General features: G+C 47.2%; 1 protein-coding gene across 1 annotated transcript in view; it reads right to left on the bottom strand.

The window, feature by feature from the left end:
• Window positions 1-22,861, bottom strand: part of LOC115409847 (receptor-type tyrosine-protein phosphatase U-like) — a gene marked incomplete at its 3' end in the record, with an annotated part of 218,143 nt that overhangs the window by 143,012 nt on the left and 52,270 nt on the right. The window contains 1 exon segment of the mRNA XM_030121130.1: window positions 14,235-14,363. Coding sequence (XP_029976990.1) covers window positions 14,235-14,363 — 129 coding nt within the window.

Genomic DNA, 22,861 nt, shown 5'->3' on the forward strand with positions numbered 1-22,861 from the left:
TGAAACCACCTGTTTTCCCTCGCTGTATGTTTTCTTTTTTTTTTCCTCTCGTCTGTCTGTAGGTGGGCTGAGTCATTCTCGTGCACGCCACACGCACAAGGTTTATGTCCTCACCTTAAGTTTCCCCAGAGTCTGATAAGATGAAAGTGAATTTTCAGAGTCTCTGAAGAGTCGGCGCGAGCAGAAGACGAGCGTCAGTCCTGGGAGGACGACGAACGGGTCCGGAGGCCCGACGGCGTCCTGGACGGTCCGCCACACCTCCCACCTACAATCCAATGCAACAAGTCTGCTGTTGTGGCGTAAAATGTTGCACCAAAGAACAGAATTTTGGCGATAAAAAGACCTAAACTGAAGCCATAACAGGACCAGAAAGCGATGGACATGGCAATGTCTAGACTATAATGTCAATTTAAACAGGAATGCTGAAAACGTAGCTGGAATGAAAGGCCTTCCACCTTGTTTTCAAAAAGTTGCGTTTTCAGTGGTTGTGTAAACTGACGCCCAACATGCCACAAAGTTTTCCATTTTCCCTTGAAAAGAAATTCAGATCAAAATTAAACACATGGACCAAACCCACAAGGAAGAACATGCAAACTGCAGGAAAGACCGAGCTGACGAACCGACAGCCTCCAGGCTACAGAGCTAACCTGCTTCACTGTGTGACCCCAGATGAACACCACGTCAGATTTTATGCACAAATCAGACAAATTTAACAAAAATTGCCACGTTTTTCTCGCCACTTTACTTCCAGTGAAAGTAAACCGAGCTCTGTCTGTAACGATCCTCATGAAAAACCAGGATGTGTTTTAATACGTTTAGATTAACTGGTTTTGTAGTTTCGGTTCGACACCGTTGTTTCACTGTTTAGCTCAATAAGTTGCACGGATCGGGCTGTTTAACATGAAAAAGTAATACTTTAGTCCTGACCTGAAGAGATTTAAGTCCAACTTTTCCTCCCCCCCTCCTGTCGGCCCTCCTGTAGCGTTTCTGTTTGGATTGCTTTTCACTGAACAGCTGCATTATTCATGATCAGCCAGCTCGAACTGACTGGAGGCGTGGCCCCGGGTTCATGTTCAGCCAACTGCACTACAAGCCCATGAATAATGCACGTCTGCGCTGCGCTGCGCTTCCCCCCGTGAGTAACTTCTGGAGCCGGACACGTCAAAACAGACGCCTAACGCGCAGGGACAGTTTTCAGACTGTATCTAAACTATGTGACCAACTCGGTTGGATTTATTTATTCTAATGCAGCCGCATGTTGAACATGGCGAACATCCTGCATGCTAATAGCGGGAACATCCTGAATTTAAAGTGCTCTCTTTCTGAGATTTGGTTATTTCTCAGAATTTGATTTGACACCGTGTTGACTCACTAAGACGAGCAGTGCTGCTGGCCTCTCCTAGGGGGCGCCAGAGAGCTTCGGGGAAACACTGGGAACACTTTCATCCTCATCGTGGCTTTCTGTAAATCGTGGATTTACCGAATATTAAAATTTAGGTTACACACAAGATTTAAAGTAAAAATGCATGTTTTTGCCTTTCCGTTTACATGGAAACGGCTGAAAACGATGTTTTTTACAAAGGAAATCATTGGAATTGACTAAAAGAATTGGATTAACTGATCGCTGTAGTTTGTGGTAGTTTAATTTTTACTATTTCTCGTTTGTTACCATGGCGATGACGGCTTGCTGCAGCAGCTGAAGCTAATTTCTCGACTAAATGTATGTCGCCACCCGTTTTGGTCTCTTCCAGAGTTACAACCGATGAAATGTTGGCCCACACTGACCACCCTGTGGCAAACGGCTGGGATTTGTCAACCCGGAGCATTAAAACACGACAAGACAGATGGCGGCTGGGCCGAGTGCTCATGAGCACTTCTCACTGTACCTTCAGAAACATTCATCAGACTCCCGCAAACGCTGACAAATTCCAGTAAGTCGGAGGATCAAGAAAGAGCGCTCCCTGTTAATGCGCCATTTAAATGCAAAGAGTCATTCTGTCTCCCCTAGTTAGTTTTTTTCTTCTTCCACTCGGCGCCCCGGATCATCAAAGCCAGCGGCGTGGAGGAGAAAGCCCTGCAGAGCGGGACCGGGCGCGAGGGCAGAGGGTGGAGACGGGGAGCCGTAAACGGTTTGAAGTTCTGCTGGGGAAATGAGCGTCGCGTCAAAGCCCCCAAGAGACAGAGGGAGGGGGGGGAATCCTCAGAAGTCCGCTTGGCCAGGCTTGATTTTTCTTTCCCGCCGACTTGGGCGACTGTGTTGCAGCGGCGGCGGTGGCGGCGGCGGTGTGCAGGGAGGTGATTTCCGCCGAGCCGCGGCTCTCACTGACTTTTGGTATTTGCGTTTTGAGTCCGTCTGAAATGGCAGATCTCTAAAAGCAGGCGTCATCTCCCTGCTGCTCTTTCTAAATGCGAAAAGGTGCGTTCCCATCAGCGCCGCCGATGCGTCCCCGCCGCCGTTTCAAAGTGGCGGCGGGCGGCCGAGCGCGCAGCTCCTCTCATGTGTGTTTGGAAAAGCTGATACAGAAATATTCAACTGACTGCCAAAATGTCAACGCTCAATTAACGGTTCCTCCGCGGCAGGGCCATCATCCTCGCTGGCGTGTGGAGCGGCGGGGCGTGTTCGTCTTTGATTTACAGACCTTCTCGGGCCGAAGACGATTACCCCAACAGAGTGGGGCGATTAGCCGTACGGGTGTCACCGGCACACCGGCTCGGTGCAGCTGATTTAATCAGCCGACGATACAATGGGAGAGGAACAACAACACTGGAAAACACCAGTCAGTCGTCACGGTTCGTTAGCGTCTCAGTGGGTTGAGAGCTCAAATCATGTCAAACTACACCGAGTATCGACGTTTTCCAACACTCCAAGAGTCTTATGATGGTTTAGATGGATCTAGGGATGTGTATTATAAATAAGATATAAAGAAATGCAGTTAAACATCTCTCTGTGTACACAATCAATGATTCACTAAAACAGCGTTCATTGACAGACACTGAAATTTGAGACCTTGAGAACTCCATAGAAGGTATAGAAACTGCTGTGTACTGATTCTGTGTAACTTTTAGGGAGAACATTAAAGTTTCAGTTGCAAGAGAAAAACTTTCATTGTGTTTTTGGTGTCCATTTACAATGTATTTTTCCTCCCGTCTCCCTGGTGTTTGTACTTCATTTCGTTTAGGAGAATCCTTTAGTGGTGGAAATACAGACATCAAACTCTTCACAGTTGTGAGTGAATTCAGTGAGTGATTCTCCTTCAGAACATCTCCAGAACTGATCAAAAAGGACTTTAATGGCTCGAGTCTGCAGCCGTTTCTCTCCATGAAAAGCATATTTCTGATTGCAAAATGGCAGAAGACAGCCTGAGACTTAAAGAATCCGTAAACTTGAAAATGCACTTGGTGGAGCGGTTCCCCTTCAGAGAGTCTCGAGAAATGCCTCTAATGCCTTTAGCCTGCGGCTATTGATTTCAGGGAGCGTTATAAATATGTCTGTGATCTGACTGCCACTTAAGAGGTGCAGGGTACTCTCTGAAAGGGAAATACCTTCCTCTCCATGAGGAATCCTTTTGTCCCTGCAGTTCCTCTTTGATTCCCCCATTAGATTACGGTGACGTCCAAAGGGAAAGTGATCGATCTAAGATACTGTTACTATTTTAGCAGACACACCTTAAAGCAGTGGTTCCAGACCTTTATTCTTGAGGGATCCAGATTTCTAAGCAGAACAGGAGTGTGAAGAGGGTTAGACAAGGTCGGCAACTGACACCTGCGACGACATGAAGAACCCCTCCTCTCAGATTCAGTAATGACGACTAGCAGAAGGGGAACTTCCAGAGACGGCTCGCGTTTGGTCCATTCCATCGACGTCAACAATTCGGAACGCAGCGGCGCGTTAGAAAAGCTCCCCCGGTGGCTGCTGCTGCTCCGAAACCCAACGACGAATGAAGCGCATCTATTTTTCAGGACGTGCAAAAGAGACGGAGTGTCAGAGAGTGTCTTACATCAAAAAAACTAGTCGACGTCGCTTCCACCACTTTGTCCCGGCGTTTTAGAGGGAGACGTTAGCTTACCCAACGGACGCGCCGATGCTCCACGGTGCCGCTCGCCTGAGATCTTCAGAGTGTCTACAACCCCCCCAGGTAACGGTGCCTTCAGGCTAATGACAAAAGCCCCAGTCCGCATCCTTTACTTCACCGCTAGAGTCGTCAGACACCCACTGAATAAATGAGAAACCGAGGTCACATTTGATCAATGTTTTCTCTGCTATTTTTACACTTCGTCCTGATCTGGACCCACACTTCCACGTCACTGTGTTCTTTAGCAGGTTCCCTCAATGCGTCCAATGTCATCCAACATAAATAAAACATCCATCAGGGGCCTTTGCTGGATCAAGAAAAAAAAACAAAAAAAAGCTTGATTCTATTATTAAAACAACAGAAAGAGCATCTTTCATGCACACCAATTACGTGTCTTTTCCCACACAGCCTTGGCATCACGACTCCTGCATGATAATGACAAGCCGACCGAGGGATCCACAAGGAGCGCTGTCATGGGAGAAGAAGAAAAAAAGAAGAAAACAGAAAGACCCTGCCAAGCTGAAGGGCGTAACATGTTCCTTTTTAGCCGCAATGTTTCATGTCATTGGTATTCCACTGGCTGGTGGGCGCAAATCAATAGTATCGAGCTGCCGGTGCCCAATAAACTAAGTTGTTGTCTCAATTGCAGTCTCTTTAGCGTCTCTGAGAAGAATTTAAAGCCCTTGGAAAAAGTCGAGGTAAGGCGCGTGATGGCCGCGGCCGATTGGGCGAGCGAGGCGCCTCGCAGAAGCCTGACCTTGCATATTGTCGCGGAGCAAAATCCGAAGCCCGGCGCTCCTCGCCGAGGCTCTGAAAACGCAGCGGGCCGAGAAGGAGGCCTCGCGCTCCCGAGACATCTCTAAAGGTAGAGATAAATTTCCATGGGAACAGGCCGTCCGTACGGCCTGACAGCAAATCAATCCCCCTCCCTGTCTTACACAACGCAACTCACTGTTGGGTAAAAATACACCTGAAAGCTAAACTGCATTCCGTAACAAAGCGGTGACAGGTGAGAATCCAGACATAAACGGACGCCGCTGCGTAGGCGTTGAGATCAGCCCGTATCGGCCGGGCTGATTGCAGTCTAACTGATACAACGAGCGGCGCTTCCAGCGGCGGCAGCGGAGCGGAGATAAACGCTGTCAGCTTGTCCAATCAAAGCCAATTTCATCCATTTCAATGGGTTTATATAGCGGCGGTCTTCAAAACGTTACAGTCTGAATTACACTTCATGAGCGAGCCGCACACAAAGGCTGTGAAACACCTCGACGCTAGAGTCTGCCGACACGTCGCACTCCTCCGATAGTCTGGACAGCAGCTTGAAGCCAAAGTTAAAACTCACGGCGTCACTGCCAATCGTGCCACATGAAAAGGAAAGTCGACGTTTCCAGTTTCATGCAGCTCTGCGATCGATCCCTCTACGTCCCCAGGAGTTGTGGCCGTCAGCTGGTTGACGCAGAAGCTCCAGGTGAACCAAGTGGAAGTGCGTAAAGCGCTCTGGGGACTGATCCAACGGCGGAAAAACGCCATATAAGTGAAATCCATTCCCCATGAAATCCATTTCTCTGGCCGCACACCGCTGGTAATTACTGGCCACGTGTCGTGACTTCCATTAAAAAGCATGATTGTTAATGGATTTTGGGATCAATAGACAACATAACCCGCGTCTAATGCAGGTTAGAGGGTTTTATTTTGAAATATCTGGTCATTTTGATATCGATGTTGAGCTTCTGGATTTGGATGAAGGCTCACTTCATAAGTTCATTTAAAAAAAATGTTTTTCCAACTTCCACTGAAATATAAATTAATAAGCAATGTGTTACAAGAATTTGATCATGAAATGTATGCTGAGTTTAAAAAATGTTTTCTGTGTCTCTCTAGTACTTTCTTTATTAATTTCTACTTTATTCATAAAAATGTCTCTGTAGTTTTATCATTAAATCCTAAATAGTTCCTATAAGATCTTTCCAAAAAAAACTAAAGATACCACAATGAAAACTCAACTTATATTACTAAATTATTGCAGCCCAGTATTTACATCCCACCAGTGCTGAAAGTTATAAATGCTTGAGCTCCTATCTTGTATTTTCAGACTTTATTGGAAATCTGGAGTGAGTATTTGCCCTGCACATAATTTAACGAGGTAAGGTTTTTTTTTTTTTAACAGCGACTCTATTGTTTTTTTTTTTTCCTCCCACTGATAAAAGGGTTCCATTATGCTAATGTTTGAGAGCTTCTTTCATTATATAAAACTCCACAGAAGGATATTTTCTCAGAGAAATCCGTGTTTATCTTAAAGTGGGTCTTTAGTTCATCCTCTGTCTCCAACAAGCTGATTTAACATCCGTCTGTTTCTGGCCTCCTCCCTCCACCAGTCTTCCCATTAGATCGGCCACCATGGTGCACTCTGTTCTGAAACACATTATCAGATGGCCTGAAGTTTTCTTCTTCTTTTTTTTTTCTTTCTAACCCTTTTTTTTCCAGCCAGCTGGAAGTAATTCATCAATATGTGCACATTACTTTCTTCCAAACATAAACGCTACAGCAAACAGAGACTTTCCGATGTAGAAACTTTGTCTAGGAGTCAATATGATTTTCACACAATTATAACAAAGAGTTCTCCTAGAATTCAAAATGACTAAATATATCAAAATAACTAAGGTAATCAGACTTGTATAAAGAAATGAAAACCATGCAATACTGCACTGTCAGATTACTCTCTGTATTAGGATAATATTTAAATCAACACAAAATGTAAAGTTCAAAACAAAATACTGGAGAACAGAATTGAATTCAAGTTTCACTGAGTTCAGTTTTGGGTTCTTTTAGAGTGCACTGAGTGTTGACTGAAGCTTGCACAAAATATATATTAGCGCAATGCGTGGATTGCGGGATCCTACCAGCTGATAAGGAAAAGCTCCTCCTGGTGGGAACGAAGCCAGGGATCCCTCTTCTCTGGTCCTCCACCAGGTGAGTCCAGGCACTCCGTCAGCAGCAAAAATCACATTTTGATAACAATTGTGATGCGTCTGTTCTGTACTGTAACATTCACAGATGGACCAACATTCAGTTTTTAGGTTGTTAATTTATATGTTAATAATTTAAATAATGTAAAATATTACATTTGCCTGAAGTTAGTTTGAAAAAACTTCACATACTTCTTCTCCCTATCAAACAGCTTATGATAAATTACAACACTGCCACCTGGAGGCAGGGAGGGAAAACACTTCAGTTTGATAAAGGCCACTGCTTTCCTTTGTTTTACTGGAATCACGGCACCGCTGTATGAAATAAAATGCTTTGCTAAATGTCACCTTTTTTCTCCCAATATGAATTAAAGATGCAGTAAACACAATGAAGATTGGCTCCGATGTTTCACACCATTTAACATTTTTTAAACTTGTTGACCTTGACGAGGGACGATCGTTGGAAACATCGCAGAAGAAAGTCTGCACACAAAAGTCGTGGTGAGGCAGTTAGAGAATTGACTCCGTATCGATGAAGCTGAAAAAAACACTATTTTCCTTCTGTCATCACTGCCAAAACTTGTCAAAAAAAGGATTAAAAGGTAGAAACATTGAAGAAAAGGACATTTCTCCTACTGTCCCGGTGGATAAAAGACTCCATATTCTTTCTCCTCACCTGTGTTTTGCATACGCGCTGCTCTCGGCCTCCCTCCTTATAGCAGTCATACATTAACCATGCACAGCCGATGGTTAATGGATGACTTCTGGAAGTGGCCTCTCAGCACGTCCCTCCGACAGCCGGACCTTCGTCTGGAAAGGTGGGCGTCCAACTCATCCTGCCTGAAAACACCTTCTCTCAGCGAGTTACGAGAACCCTACGATTCGCCAACAGCTTCCCTCTTCCTGCAGACAATAGCCTGCCTGTGTGGAGACATTTCCAGGCTGGGATGAAAAAAAAAAAAAAAAAAAAAAGGAAAAAGGGAAAAAGAGAGACCCTCCTTTGAATAAACACATGTAAAGTGCAGATTGGATGGGACCACCTGTGTTGATACACGGCGAATTTAAACAGGCTGTCACAAAGGGCGATGATTGGAAGCGGCTCCGCCGTAATGAGACTGTCAGGCTCAAATCAACGGCGGCGCACGGCCGGCACGTACCGGTACGCACCGCCCTGACATCCATTACCGACTTCAGATGGAAGACCGGCGAGGACGCGCGAGCCGCGGCGGCGGCGGCTGACGGGAGGAGGCGGGTCTGGCGGCGGGTCGGCAGCGCCTCCTCTGTTTCAACCTCCTTCTGAGGCTTCGTTGCATCAGCCTGTGAACCACAGGCAGAATATCCTGATGAGAGGACGGAGCCTCTGCTTCCCTACCTGGAAGAACTGAAACATCTCCCCGCGATAGCTTGTTTCGTCTTGTAAATTCAATTTGAAGGCTTTCATCCCATTGTTTTCAACGTGTTTTAAGCGGAAATGCAAAACCGACTGTGAACCTTTCACACGCCGTAAGTTCTTCCGATAAGATTTTTTTTTAAGCTATCAATTGGAGCATTCATGAATCTAAAGTTTAGCTTCAGAGAGAACTGGTGGATTTGAAATGAGTTCCAAACCATGCTGATCTGACTGGAAACAGCAGAAATGCTGTAGCTGGCATGTTGGGCCACTAGTTGGTGCTGTTGTTTGTTTTTGTTATGAAACCACATACGCATACATGCGAACATGAGAACAGCGCACTGTAAATGCAGAAGAACTATTTGAACGCACATTTCAGAAAAGTTATGTTTTCCTCTGTTTCCATGGAGACGGATTTCCAAAAGTTCCACCTTGGGATCTGTTTAGGAAACGTTTTCAGTGACTCTGAGCGCTGTTTTCATGTACAAGGCTCCCAAAATGACTCATAAATGTTGCCAAAAAGCCTGAAGAAGTAAAGAAATCAGCAGAGTGATTCATATAAAGGAGGCCTGAACCACGTGACAAACAGGCGTGCAAATCCTGGTCCTCTTAATAAAATCTCAATAGACGAGAGGCTTCTGCAGCTTTTGTAAATCTGACTCACAATAAACAGCGCTGGAACCGAACACAACTTCCTGAAAGCCTGACGAGGTGGAGTCGACCCTCCGGGGCGCCGCTCCCGTTCTCCTCACCGCCGGGAAGGTGTGAGGGCTTCCCGAACCCCGGAAGAGGTCACAGTTAGTGGCTCTACCATCTGAAAGCGGATCTGCGTCCGCGCGGAACGGCCGACTCCGGATATGAAGACAAACCCTGAAAGCTGTGTTTATTTGCCAAACACCTCGCGAGGTGATGAAGTTCACAGCTGCCCGGAGGCAACAAATCCAGCATCCCGCCGCCGCCGCCGCGGCTCGCCTTTTCCGGCTGCACGGAGCAGCACAAATGTTGATTCTGTATTTTTTTTCTGCCTTCTCTCTGTTAAGCAGCAGTCAAGGTTTGCCGCTCGCACTCTAAATCAAAAGTGAGGCACGAGGCGAAATCCAATCGGAAATGGATCCGTTGAAAGGCTTTCGAGACACGCCGCGGCGCCGGGAGAGGAAAGGAACGAGCATCGGGCTGAGACGGGCTCTGATAGGTTAGCTATATCTGGATCGGAGGGTTTGAAACGGTTTTTCACCTGCGGGCCCAACGCAGTCCGATCAGTCAGGTTTCACCAGACCTTCAGTCCGATCAGCTCGTTTTTCACTTTAATTACATTATAATTAAAAAGTTTGAATTTCATTGAATATTGTTTAATAAAACAGCTGGTTTCAACATTGCTGGATTTTTAGGTCTCGTTCACACGACGGTTCAGAAAAGTTTATGTGTTTACAGGCCAAAAAAACCATGAAAACCACGTCCAAAAGCCATATAATATATAACACACTGTAAACAATAATGGCAGTTACTGTATATGGGCATTCATAAGGACAGACCATGTACTGAAATGATCCATTTTTCGATCATTTTGCAGCGTTTAGCATGAATGCTTTTGCAAATCTGCCCTAATGATGCCGATGCTCCTTCATCAATAAGGCCGATGCCTCTATTACTGATCGACTGGCTCGGATCTCAGTGTCAACGTAGGTCCAGTACTGAAACGCTCCAGTCAACATCTTTCTAAAGTTTCAAATCATTGTGCTGCCGTGGACTCTGAGCTGTATGTTATAAACCCCTGATCCAGCGTCCACGGAGCTGTGGACGATTCAGAACATCCCCCGTATCGGAGCACACGGCGCGTGAAACGATGCCTGGAAAAATCAATATTTAATGGAAATAATCTCAAGCTCCTCGATTCTGGCTGCTTATAATTCTAACTCCAGTATCATAAGTTCAATACCTGGTGGTGTTCTGGTTCCTGCAGTCTCCACTGGAATGGTGTGGGCTTGTTACGGGTTCATTATGCAGACGCCCTCCAGCGGAGTGGAACTTTGCGTCTTTGACATGGAGTTGGGTGAAAACACACTCCGGGCTTGAGGTGGGCAGCTGGTCGGTTGGTCGGAACATGTCCTAATCTCAGCTCCCGTTTACACGATGTTGTCAAGTGAAAATGCGAACCTTTTTTTTTTATTTTGGTGTTTTTTAAAACGCCTCCCAAAGTGGAACTTTTCGAAAAGGGTCCGACTCCGTCTCCATGGAAACGGGAGAAAATTTTGTCTACTGCAGAAGCAGATGAAACGTGTACTTTACACCCCGGAAACGCAGCGTTTCCTCTTTCTTTCAGGGTTTATTAGCTTGGCCGAACACATGTAACTTTTCAAAGCCAAACAAACATCGCCGTCCCACCCCGCCTGCTCGAAAACCACTACAATCATCCTGCCTGGACCGTATCGAAATGAGCCGAGATCTGAGGTCTGGACTCCGACGTTTCCCCTCAGGCAACAGACGAGAACGCTGCCGCTCAAACAATCCCAGTCAGGCTTTTTTTATTTATTTTTTTTTCAGGAAATTTGTTTTCGTTCAACGCGTGGTCATTTCATTGGGAGCGTTCGCAGAGCCGCCGTAATGAACCGTCGGGGAAAAACAACACAGCGCATAAAAGCAGCGGCAAGCCGGCTTCATAGGAGACCGCCGTGGAAAAAAAAAAAAAAAAACACTGTTAATAACTGAAATTCTGGTGGAGATGGTGAAATATCTCCAGACATGCTTCAATATCCAGAAATGTGATTATAAAACCGAGTCTGCGGCTTGATGACCGCCTGGCGATCGCAGTGGGTCATTAAACCGCGGCGGACGCGCTCCTCGCCGTGGCCCTGGTGACATTTCCTCTTCTATCAGCACATAATCACCTGCGACCGCGACTCGCCGGAGTGTGGGGGCCGTGTGTTTGTGCCGAGTGTGTGTTCACGTGGAAGCTGGCGGCTGGCTTGGCCGCTAAAAGGTCGGCGGCGGTAATCAGATAAGCGCCGTTGATGGGCGTCCCTCGGTACAGTAGCAGCACGAAGTGTCGACCGAAGGTTATAGAAAAGTCAAAGACGCACGAATGAGCAGAAGTTCAGTTCAGTGTTTCACATGAAAGAGTGGAAGAAAGTTAGCGATGAGAGAACTATTTACTAGTCCATCCAGGAAGTCACGATTGTAATAGTTAAATTCAATTCAAACAATCGTCATGAAATCGGTGCGAGTGTAAAATATCGGAAAGTTACAGCGATTGGACTAAATTCATTGGTTGAATTTGAATTAAATGTGATTTACTGAGGTCAGGGTAGCGGGGTTTATGAAAACTTATTCTCCCTCGTTTCCATGGAGACGGAGTCAGAGCGGTTCCAAAAAGTTCCACTTTGGGAGGCGTGTTGTAAAAAAGTTGCATTGTCAGCAGCTCCAAGGGTCGCCCAAAACACGACGAAAGATTAGCATTTTCACTTCAGCAGGTTTTATTCTTGATTCTCGCCAAAGCAACACGTTCTAAGTTTGTGTGGATCTGCAGGAGACTTTCTGATCACCTGAAATCAGGATCTTCAGTCACTTCACACAACATTCCTGCACAAAACACTGTTAAAATGAACGCAAACTAAATGTTTCACTGTGCATATACGCATTATAGATATGCATCTATATATTACTTTGTTTGTTCGGGCGCTTCCATCATGGAGAAGCTGAAGTTTCTTTTGCTCGATTTTACCTTTTAATTCTTTGGTAAATAAAATTATTTGACCCTGAAAACATTGAGAGAGAAGAAGACTGAACTTTTTCGGCCATTCCAGCTGTGAAGTGAAACTGGGGCAACAATCCTTGAAGCGCCATCAGGTGGCGCCCCTCGCCGTGGCTCCATACGCTCGGCGAGATAAACACCCAAAGAGACTCGGACGAGTGTGTTCACATTCACAAACTCCTGTTTTCTTTTATGCGTACTATCCAGCTGGGACTTTTAAAATAAATCACTTTTTTTTATTGTAATATAATGAACCTGAAGTGGAAGTTATGAGGGATTAACCGCCCCCGGCGGGGCGGCGTTCGGACCGCCGGAGACGTCGCCTCGCAGCTTTACGCGCTCTAATGATGAACCGTCAAGGACGCCGTCGCCGCGGAATGGCGGGTATTAAAATGGATGAGCGGCGCCGCCGCCGTGACAGGCCTTGCTTGTTAATTTTTAAAAGATCTCGGTTGGTTTATGAAGCGCGGAGCGGTCTGAAGGCGGTTCGGAGATCTGACCGGCGTTACGGCGGGACGCTCGCTTCGAGACCCGAGTCCCGCCGAATCTCATCTGCTCAGTTTATAAAAGTCTCTCTTGGTTTATTTCATTTTTTTTTTTTATTGTCCTTCCAGGAGCGACTGTGCACACATGTTCCTGAGACAAAAATAAAAATGACGCCGCTGCCTCTCCTTTGCTCACAGAACGGCGTTTTCTTTGAAAATGATCACTCTGAATATTTGCTGTGAAGACAATACGACACCTTCTACTGGAGCCTGGAAGAGTCTGCTGGGAGCAGATGTTCGTTTCCACCTGTTGCTTTTCACACATGAGAGCCGTCCAACACGAGCACAGTCCAATGGAGGGGGCCGCACACACACACACACACACACACACACACACACACGGTGGAGCAGCTGCTGTGTGTGTGTGTGCTGCGATCTGTGGTCAGCGGCCCGGACGTGGAGCTGCGCTCAGTGTGAAGACGGATTTTGTGCAGAAACGAGACGAGCTTCAAAACCAGCACCTGCCTGGTTCGTACCAGCAGCTATTATGAGGAAAGAAAACGGCGCCGCCATGTTCCCATCGCCGCCTCGCCGCTCTCACGAGACATTAACAGGACCGCTCAAACCAGATATGTGGAAATTCACCTTTAAAAAAATGTGTAAAAATAACTGAAATGCAGAAATAACGCCAGTTGACAGAAATGCGGAAGCAAACAGCAGCCGCTAATATCGTCCAGCGCGCGCAGATGCTAGTCGCGCTAAACGGCACAGAATGTACTTAAACTAACACAAAGAAAGTCAATGAGTTACCAATTCATGCTTCCTGGTGCTGGAAGTACAGCAAACGATCATTTGAGTCTAAAACATTCACTCCTAATCTGTCAAGCTGAAAGCAACAGCTAGCGCTAACCAGCAAGCAGCTAGCAATTTAATGCTAACAACAGCTAGCATGAAAATCAGGAGTACAAAACAGTTTTGTTAGTTGAATCACCTGTTTTAAAGTTTATATAACAAAAAGTAGGAGCAGCAATTTCCAAAACAGCGGTTTAAGCTACAAATCTGTGCTTATCAACAACAGATAAGTAAATGAATTGACTAATTGTTGCATGAAATAGTTCCAGTGTCCAGTTTTATAATTCGTTTAACCGACTTTAGCAAATGTGAGTCAGCGTCACTTTATTCCATCCTCAGGAAGCTAGTTGTTACTGTCACTAAGTTGTCACGTCAATAAAGTTTTGTTTAATTGGCTTGTATTAATTAGATTCTGGAGCAAAACAACCTAAAGATCCACCATGTGTGAATTATATCACAACTTCCCCACTAAACATTAGCATCTCTATTAACGATTACACAAAATTTAAACCAAATAGAGGGTTTTAAATATTGAACAATAGAATTGGGGCATATTTTGGTGTAACTACTGATATGTTGCATCGCCTTCAGCATTATAAATGTGTTCTATTCAGTGATTTTCACAGCACTCCCTTTTCATTTTTGATATTTGTCAGTGTTTTCTCTCTTGAATCGTCAACCTCGTGGCGTCCCCGGTGGTCAACCCGCGGCTCCTCCTACCTCGCAGCAGATCGGGCGTCGGGTGAGGCCAGTTGTAGGTCCGGATCAGCTGCCAGTCGAAGTCGTCCTCCTGGCCTTGGCGGTACTCACACAGACCCGGGTCCGAGTCCTCGTCAAAGGTACAGCCAGCTACGGGAGGAAAGAGAGAGCCAACCTCAGTCAGGAACAAACTTTCGCCGTCACCAGCATGCTAACGGGAGGAAATTGGTCAAGCCTTGTTATATTGTTCTGCTCCGGGTCACTATAAATGTCTCCATGCGTCAAAGCTCCCGCAGAATCTTTGTGGCCACCGACTAAATTACAGCTAATGCCGGGCAGCGGGCGGTCGGCGCCGCCCGCCCGGCTCATCTCTCCCCCTCCGAACGCGCCGCCATTTGGCGCAATTAGCCCTGCGGTGAGAAAATGACACGGCAGCCACGGGGTCACCCGGACCGCCAGGAATAATGGGCGGCAGCGCCAGAGGAGCGGAGGGGGGTTCTTCCGCTGACGGGAGGACAACAACAGCCCCGGCTCTCAGCCTGTGAAGGTGACCCGGCCCCGTGCGCCGGCTAATGGCGGCGTTCGCCATTATCGCATCAACCACATGCATTGAAAGCCGCTCTTTTTTTCCTGTTTTTTTTGGCTTTAGTTTGTGTTGAACTAACGCGGCGTATTCTTGTTTAATTGGGCAGAAAACACTTCAGAAAATGTGAAAATGAATAGCGAGGTCTTTGGAGGACCAATTTGCGACCGTGTTGCTGGTCCTCATTCAGGTCCTCATTCAGGTCCTTCCCAATGATCCCCACAGAGAGAGATGACTTCCTTCGCTGTGTTTTTATTGCGTTTCTGATTGTTTGGTCAAAACTACAGAGAAGAATCAGTCCGAACTCCTTCCTTTCCTCGACCGGCTCGCGTCCGCCGTCGGAATAAATCAGCTTTTTCAACACCTGTTAAAACCGACAAGATGATGTTTGCCGCAAATACAGAGAATCAATCATCAGGAGTGTGTCGGCGGGTCGACTCACTGATGAATCACTCGACGGAAAACCAGTGTTTCCCTCCATTAATTGGCCACTGCCACGGCGCTCCGATACTCCCAGCTTTCAACACAAACAGCGATTCCCAAAGGGAAATGGGATTTTTTTTCTTTTTTTTTTTCCCGAAAAACACAATTCGAGAAGTCCTTGGCAGAAAAGCACTGCAGATGAGATTGATTCAGAAATGAAGACGGAGAAGTGATTTCACGGCTGATCGGGCTTCAAAACGTATTCAGACAGCGGTACCGGACGCAAAAGACTCGGAACAGAACCGAATAAAACGGTGATATCTCCAATCAGCTGATCAAACCAGAAGAACGTCCAAAATATGCAAATACAAACTGAGAAACATATAAAGGAATTATATTCTCTTGTTAAAAATGGTGATATTGTTTGATTTTCCATCTTGATTTTTAGCCTAGATTTGTTAAATCATACATAATCAATCTTAGTCATAATCTATTTTTCCACTGTCGGCCATATTTACGTGATGATTCACATTTATATAACCATATATTTTAAATGTGGGCTGGTATTTCAAACATGACTTTATAGGGTGATTTCACAAGCTGTGGTTCAGCGAAAAATAATTTGCAAGCTCGTGATAAACTTCAGCAGTGTTTACATTTGTCGGCCATGTTTGGGCTCAGTGAAGCCAGAAGGCTGCGATAAAGACGCGTCTGTATTTTAACTGTCTTGTTAGCCTTCTTCAGTTCGCATTTAGAAAGATCCACCTTCAAATAAAAACAGCCATACTGGTTGAAAGCATAATCTGCTGGGAAATAAAAACACTTTCTACTTCATATTATTTCCTCTACAGTTTGTCTCATTATCATATAGATAAAATACGTAGTTATCTGAAGCCAAAATAACAGTTTTTTCCAAGTATGATAAAGTATTTATGATCTAAATGTTAAATAAAAGAAAATATTTAAGAATGTATCTGGCAGTCCAGTGTGCCTTGTTGAACATTTAGCTTGTTATAGAGGGCTGAGACCTGAGGGTTAGGGTTCAGAGTTGACCTGATACCGACTCCATACATCTCTACTGATAATCTGTTTCATTTACAACCTGTGAAGCGCGGTTCTTTTCCAGCGCCAGCCTTCTAAAAACAAAAAAAACCCAGTGATCCTGGTTCCTGGTTGAATCATTTTGACCCGCGCTTCTGCAGACCGAAACGAGCCTCCTCGGTTTACAAACACGGCGTGATTTGTACGGCTGCAGCCGGCCGGAGAGCGGCGCGGGACCCGCCGCCAGAGGCTGAGCTGAGGAATGACGGCGCCGGACGCAGGCGGGCTGCTCATTTAGAAGACGTACGGCGCGGCGTTGTAGGGGGGGGCCCGCCGCAGATCCACCCATCGCTCAGCCTGGCCCCGGCCCGGCAGACGGGCCGCCGCGGTCCCCGGACCCTCCTCGCTAACGCATCGAATTAAAGCCTTGGCAGCAGAGCCGCCGGCGTTAAAGAGCCGCTCTGACTCGCTGCCAGCTCCGCTCAGCGGCGTCCTGCTCGCCCCGCTCTCCCCGTGTCGCCGCTCTTCTGTCTGCCGTTTTGAAGTTCCATCTGTTTTCCTGAGAAATGTGAAAGTTTGGAGGATGGAGACGCGTCCTACGCTTCCCAGACTTCTGTTTCCGGGCCGCTGCTTTGACATGTTCCTGCTGACAAACAAATATCACCAGCAGCACCAGCGGCCGAGCCGGCGTTGTTTCCGGGCGCGTGAGCAGATCAGGGTTTTTTTTTTAATTGCCTCCTGCGTGAGCCGGCTGCTTGTTGTGTCGCGGCGTGCCGGCGGACGAGAGAGGGCGGCGGCGGCGGTGGGGAGCGAGGCCCGCGGTGAAGGCCTTGCTTTTCTTTTTTTTCATGGAGAGCCCTCCAGCTCCGGGAGGAAATGTCACCATCAGACACGTTCCGATGATTCCCCTCATTAAAACCATCCTTCCAAGCCTCCTCCTGCTTCCCCGGCGCGGGCCTCCTTCTCCGGGTGAGCCGGCGTAATTAGAAAAGCTGCGCGAGCCGCTTCGCCAGACGAGATGTTTACTTAAAAACAAATAAAATTCTAATGGATCTGTCAATGTCACACGGGCAAGAGGCGTAACCGCTGTGGGAATGAATTATTTGCGTTTTTGCGCGGCGTCGGGGGAATCGAGCCAACGCGGGACTTCTTCTTCTCAAACTCCCGCATGCTAATGAGCTAGCGAACGTAGCGTCGGGAATGCTAATTGCTCATCAAGGGGCGATTGTGGAGCAGGCCCGTGGATCGCCCGCCGCCCCTCGAGACGCCGTCACAGCCGACAGAGCAAACGGATAAGTGCACCTGAAACCAGACGCCCTTCTCCTTGAGCGGCGGCGAGGGTAATTTGCCAAACAAGATCCGGGCTCGTCGCGAGACGCCGCTCCCGGAATGTCGTATCTGTGTTTGGCTCGTCCTCCTGTCTCAACGCATTCTGAGCTCTTTCTCTTAAACCGTCCAATAAAGAGCAGGAACTGAGAACAGAAGTCAAACTTCTCTGGATCTTCTGTTTTCCTGCCTGCCTGCTCATCGATACAACCGGGCGGATCTTCGCTGCCCGGGATCGTCCTCGGTGTTTCATCAGATATGGCGCTAGCGGGCCGCAAAATGTTTCTTCCTTTTTTTTTCCCTTCGACTAATTTTCTATGAGCCTGCTGATCAGAGGGATTCATCCCTCCGCTGGATGAGCAGGATTTCACTAAACATCCGGCAAAGCCTGCAAGAGGCAGCAAAAAATCTCATTAATGCCGCTTTCAGTGACGCTTTAAATGCCGTTTGAGAGGCTTCCCCATGACGGGGCAGAAATCTGGGAGGAAGAACTGGAGTCTCTCGCTCTCCGTCTTCATCTACCACATCCCAGCTTATATAAGTGACGACGTTTATTCATCCTCAAACCACAACAGCAAATCAACATGTTCCGATCCAGAGCGAATGTGGATTTATAAAACTACAAAACAATGTTTTCCTGAGCCTCATGAGAGGACTGGCTTCTGAAAAACGGCTTCATGGTCGAGCCTCAAAAACCAACGATGACGCGAGCGGAGATTTCGTAAAAAGGCGTCCAGGAGTAAAACCTCTGAATGTGCCGTACACCAACTTTAATTATCTCGCTGTCAAAGAAACTCTGCACACCTGCGATGTTTTCTCTCTCTCTCTCTCTCTCTCTCTCTCGGCGGAGGCGCTTCATCAAACGCTCCGCCAAGGTTTCTGTGCCAGAAGAAAATGCTGTTTGGACGCAGTCCGCGAAGCATCACCTGCCATCTTCCCTTTACATAAAGTTCCTGCTGAATTTTAAATTCAGCAGAAACGCTTCATACCGCTTTGCCAATTATCTGGACGGAAAATATTCATGGTGGCTCGACTTAAGCAGCGAAGATCGTCTTTAGCAGAATCAGACTCAAATTAAAAAAAATATGCTTTACGTGTCCCGAGTGGTTCGGCCGTATTTCAGAGGGTGTGAAGACACGTCCGCCCGATAGAGGAAGTACAAACTGCGGCAAAGTGGATGATGAAGACCCATTACTGCTGGTAGAACAGTCCATTTTACACCGAATCCGAACGAACAGAGACGAAGCTTTCAATCCATCCATTTGATTCTTCTTAACCACCTCAGTCTGGAGTTCATTCCCATGGCGAAAAGTGCATGAAATGTGACGGAGTGGGACGCAGGAAAGAAGCACTGACAGAACTGAAGCATTTTTTCAAAATAAAACTCAATGCAGACTAACAGATGCTAGCCGGGATCGACTGATACTCAGATCTGAAACATCGTACCGGCATCGGGGTCAGGACAGCCCTGACCCAAAGGCCACGGCCACTGACGGTTTTCACCATTTCCTCGGTCCAGTACAGTGACCTCCTTAACATTTAGCACTTGCTCCAATCCCCCTTCCAACACTCATGAATAACCTGGAGATGCTTTAATTCCTCCACCTGGAAAGGTTTTTTTTCTTCTTTCCCCATCTTTGTAATTTGCTGGAGGAGATTGTTTAATTTCAGCGCCAGATGTTGGTTTAAAACCCCAGACTTCATAGACGGTGTTAATTGAATTCTATTAAGGGTGTGAATGTGTGTGTGTGTGTGTGTGTGTGTGTGGGGGGGGTGAAAGTGTAGAAGACGCAGTGAGAGCATAACTCTGGAGCCGGGAGACGCTGCCAGGCAGCCAGGAGAGGCCCGGGAGGGAGATAAATGGCCGAAGGTGCAGCGCTTCCTCGCCGGACCTCCGGCACGACCGTCCGACGGAGCTGGGCTTCCACGGCGAGGCGAGACGGCGACCCTGACTAATCGCCGGCGCAGCAGGAGCATCATAAATACGCCTGTGATGGAGCGGGAGGAAAACACAAGCCTCTTACGCAGCATTCACCCTGGAGAGGGGGGGGGGGGGGGGGGGGGGGGGGGGGGGGGATATAAATTAGAGGGGGTGAGACTGAAGACCGTGGGCCGGCTGAAGAGCCCTCCAACAGACGGGAGGGGAGAACGAAGCGGCGGCGCCGGCGAAGGGGCGGGGATAATGAGAACAGATCACACGCGGCGCCTCAGCTCGCAGAACAAGAGGATCGGAGCGAAGCGACGTCTTCCTCTGCGAGGCCGTACAGTACGAGGCGCAGAAGTCATCAAAAGCGCCCGGATTGCCGATGGCTTTTTAATGATCACACGGCGCCGGCGCAGCGCTGAGATGCCGCCTAAATCATCCATACGCACATTTAACAAGGACGCTCGTTCGCAATTACTCTTACAAGACGATAATGCGGAACGGGGCAGTGACGGATTCCTGACGACTGAAATCCCCTCCGCTCTGGACGGCCGCCAAACTGAAAGCCTTAAATACTCCACTGAGCCATTTTACCCTTCTTTTTCTAATTTATACAGACCCGCTGTTAACACTGTGAGTCCTTCGTACTCAGTCAGGGGTGGGGGGCTGGTTCTGGAATCACCAGAGTCGGAGGAAATCTCGATAACTTCACCAGTTAAGTTTTATGCTTTTGGTCCTCAGAATTCAACCGATCGGACGATATTTCTTCCATTATTAATCACATTCACCCATTCACACAGAAATGGAGAGGCTCAGTCCGTCCATGGGGAGCAGTCCGGGGTTCAGTGTCTTGCTCTAGGATTCTTTCAGGAGAGAGATGGGGAATCAAACCAGCAAACCTGTAAATTACAGACAACGAAGCCCATTTATGGTATGTCTGAAACAGGTAAACGAGGTAAACTGGACTCATCCGTCCATTCTGTTCCCTGAACGTTCCTGGTGTGCGGGGAACTTGCAGTCTGAATTCATCCCCTTTGTGTTTCCCAACTTTGTTAACAGAGTTAAAAAAAACATAAACCGAGTGGCTTCTGGGAGGAATCCGAACCACAAAAGCTTCAGATCAGGGATTAACAGCACATTTAGAGCAAATCCCGCTCATCGATTCAATCAGCAGACGGTTATTGGTACAGCTCTAAAGACACCTCAAACCTTCAGAAACAGGCTTTTCCTTTTAAATTCCACTTCACTGTTGACTCTGCTTCCAGACAGAACTGCTATCCTGCTCACTAATCTTTCCTCAAGTTTTTTTTTTGCTGAAAATCTCCCTTGAAGCTGACCAAAAATATCCTCCTGTGCTGCTAATGCCACCCTGAAGCTCATTTCTTATTGCATTAAAGATAATTCCCCGGGCTAGCCGCCTCATATTGTGCCACCGGCGGCGGTGGCGGCGGCGGTAATGGCGGCATTCTGCCGGCGTGCTCTCAGTGGGAGCCTCTCCGGCTCGGCGGCTCTACCGGGACGCGGCGCCCTGGATGTTCTGCCGCCTCTCTTGTTTGGTTTGAGATGAAGCGCCGCGGTTTTCCGCGTGATTTGCATGCGAGCGCGTGCAGGCGATGCATCAGAGCTGACAAGTTTACTCAGGGTGGCTGAGGCGGGGCGGGGGAGGGGGGGGCTGTACAGGATTCTTCCCAACACCACTTCTTCGGATCCCATTAATAACAACCGACGCATTTTCTGGAGGACCGGCGGCGGCGGCGGCGGCGGCACACGAGAGGAAGACGGATGAGGAAGTAACAGACCGGAGAATGACGCTCTATTAAAAAAAGCAATAGCCTCCTGTGTGGAAGCTGCACAGTTTGGTCAGTATAGCGTTTTGATTGACAACGTCACCGAAGATGTGATTTTTTTTTTGTTCTTCCTCGCCGTACAGTCTGTGGGAATCCTCCTTCTAAAGCTCCACTTCCTCCACGGCTGCACTAACCAGGAGTGAGGCGGAGACACCGGGGGCCGGCTGCTATAAATGATGCATTCGCCTGCCGCTCCGCATCCACGCTGCAGTAAAGCAGGCCTCAGGAGGTTCATTGTAAACAAACACACACAGAAAAAAAAACAAAAAAAACAACTTGATTTACTTTACAGTTTACCAGCAGAAGTAATTCCGTGCACGCCCGAGGTCGAGGAAACTCAGCGAGCGCGGCGTCTTAACGACTGAGCATTCATAAAGCCCGTCCAAAAACCAATGTTTCATTTTCAGGCGTCTGCTTCTTTGATTTCGTCGGTGCATTGCGGTGTGCTTTCGGCGCGCTAACGCCGCCACAGGTCGCTCAACGTCACGCCGTGATGTGATTCCCACGGATAATAAAGACTACAGCGCCGAACCGCCACGGATTTAAGATGCTTCAGAATCAAGTTTGTGAAAAGTAGATTCAGAAACTTGTTTTGTTTTCAATTTGGTTAATATTTACAGGAATATTTACATGGAACAATGCAGCTTATTGAATATAATCACCATCCAGTGAGGTCTGTGGCAATAAGCATCACTGTGGCGGAGTTTCATTCAGCATTAGCATCCATTAACTCCACATTATCAGCAATCGATGGTGAATTTAACCCCATTTATGATGTTTCAAATGAAGATGCAAGCTGCATTTTCACCCATTTGGAGTCAAAATATTTTCAAAAAGTTGTGTTTTGGGCACCGTTTCTGCACTTTTTTACTTGAAAACCATGAATCTAAGTGATTATTTCGATTTCCTTCAAAAGAGGAGAAGAAAAAGTGGCTAAAATAACAGAAGGAAGCGGAAACATTAATCTACAGACTGTCCATGACTTACACAAAAAGCACCACCACAACAAAAAAGGTCTCCAGATCTACGTCTACTGACATTCTGCTGCATTTTCACTTCATACACCATTTGATTTTCTCTATCTTCATCCACAAGAAAGGTCATTTCAGTCCAAACACCCTGTAATTCAGGCGCAAAGGTGAGAACCTGAGAAATGTCACATATCTAATGTTCAACTTTTTTACGGTTCACGTGAGGCTGCTGCCAAATTACAAGTTCAAATGCTGCATTTCTTCACATGATTCTCAAATAAAAAGAAAGTTCCTGGGAATGTGAAACAAACAGATCTGAGGTCCTTTTTGTTAGTTTTTTTCATCCAAATATCTTTCGACAGTTCAGCATGTGACGAGCGCTAAAGCGTCCCGGACAATTAGGCTGCGCACGTCCAAATAATGGATTACCGATTCCACTCGTTTCATAGGTGGCTTCCTGGCTGGCTGTGGAGTCACGCCGACGCTCCAAGACAAGCTCCGCAGAACAGGAAAATGGGCTTTCTGCGTTTCCT

Source organism: Salarias fasciatus, chromosome 22 (genome assembly GCF_902148845.1).
Source record: "Salarias fasciatus chromosome 22, fSalaFa1.1, whole genome shotgun sequence".
NCBI lineage: Eukaryota > Metazoa > Chordata > Actinopteri > Blenniiformes > Blenniidae > Salarias > Salarias fasciatus.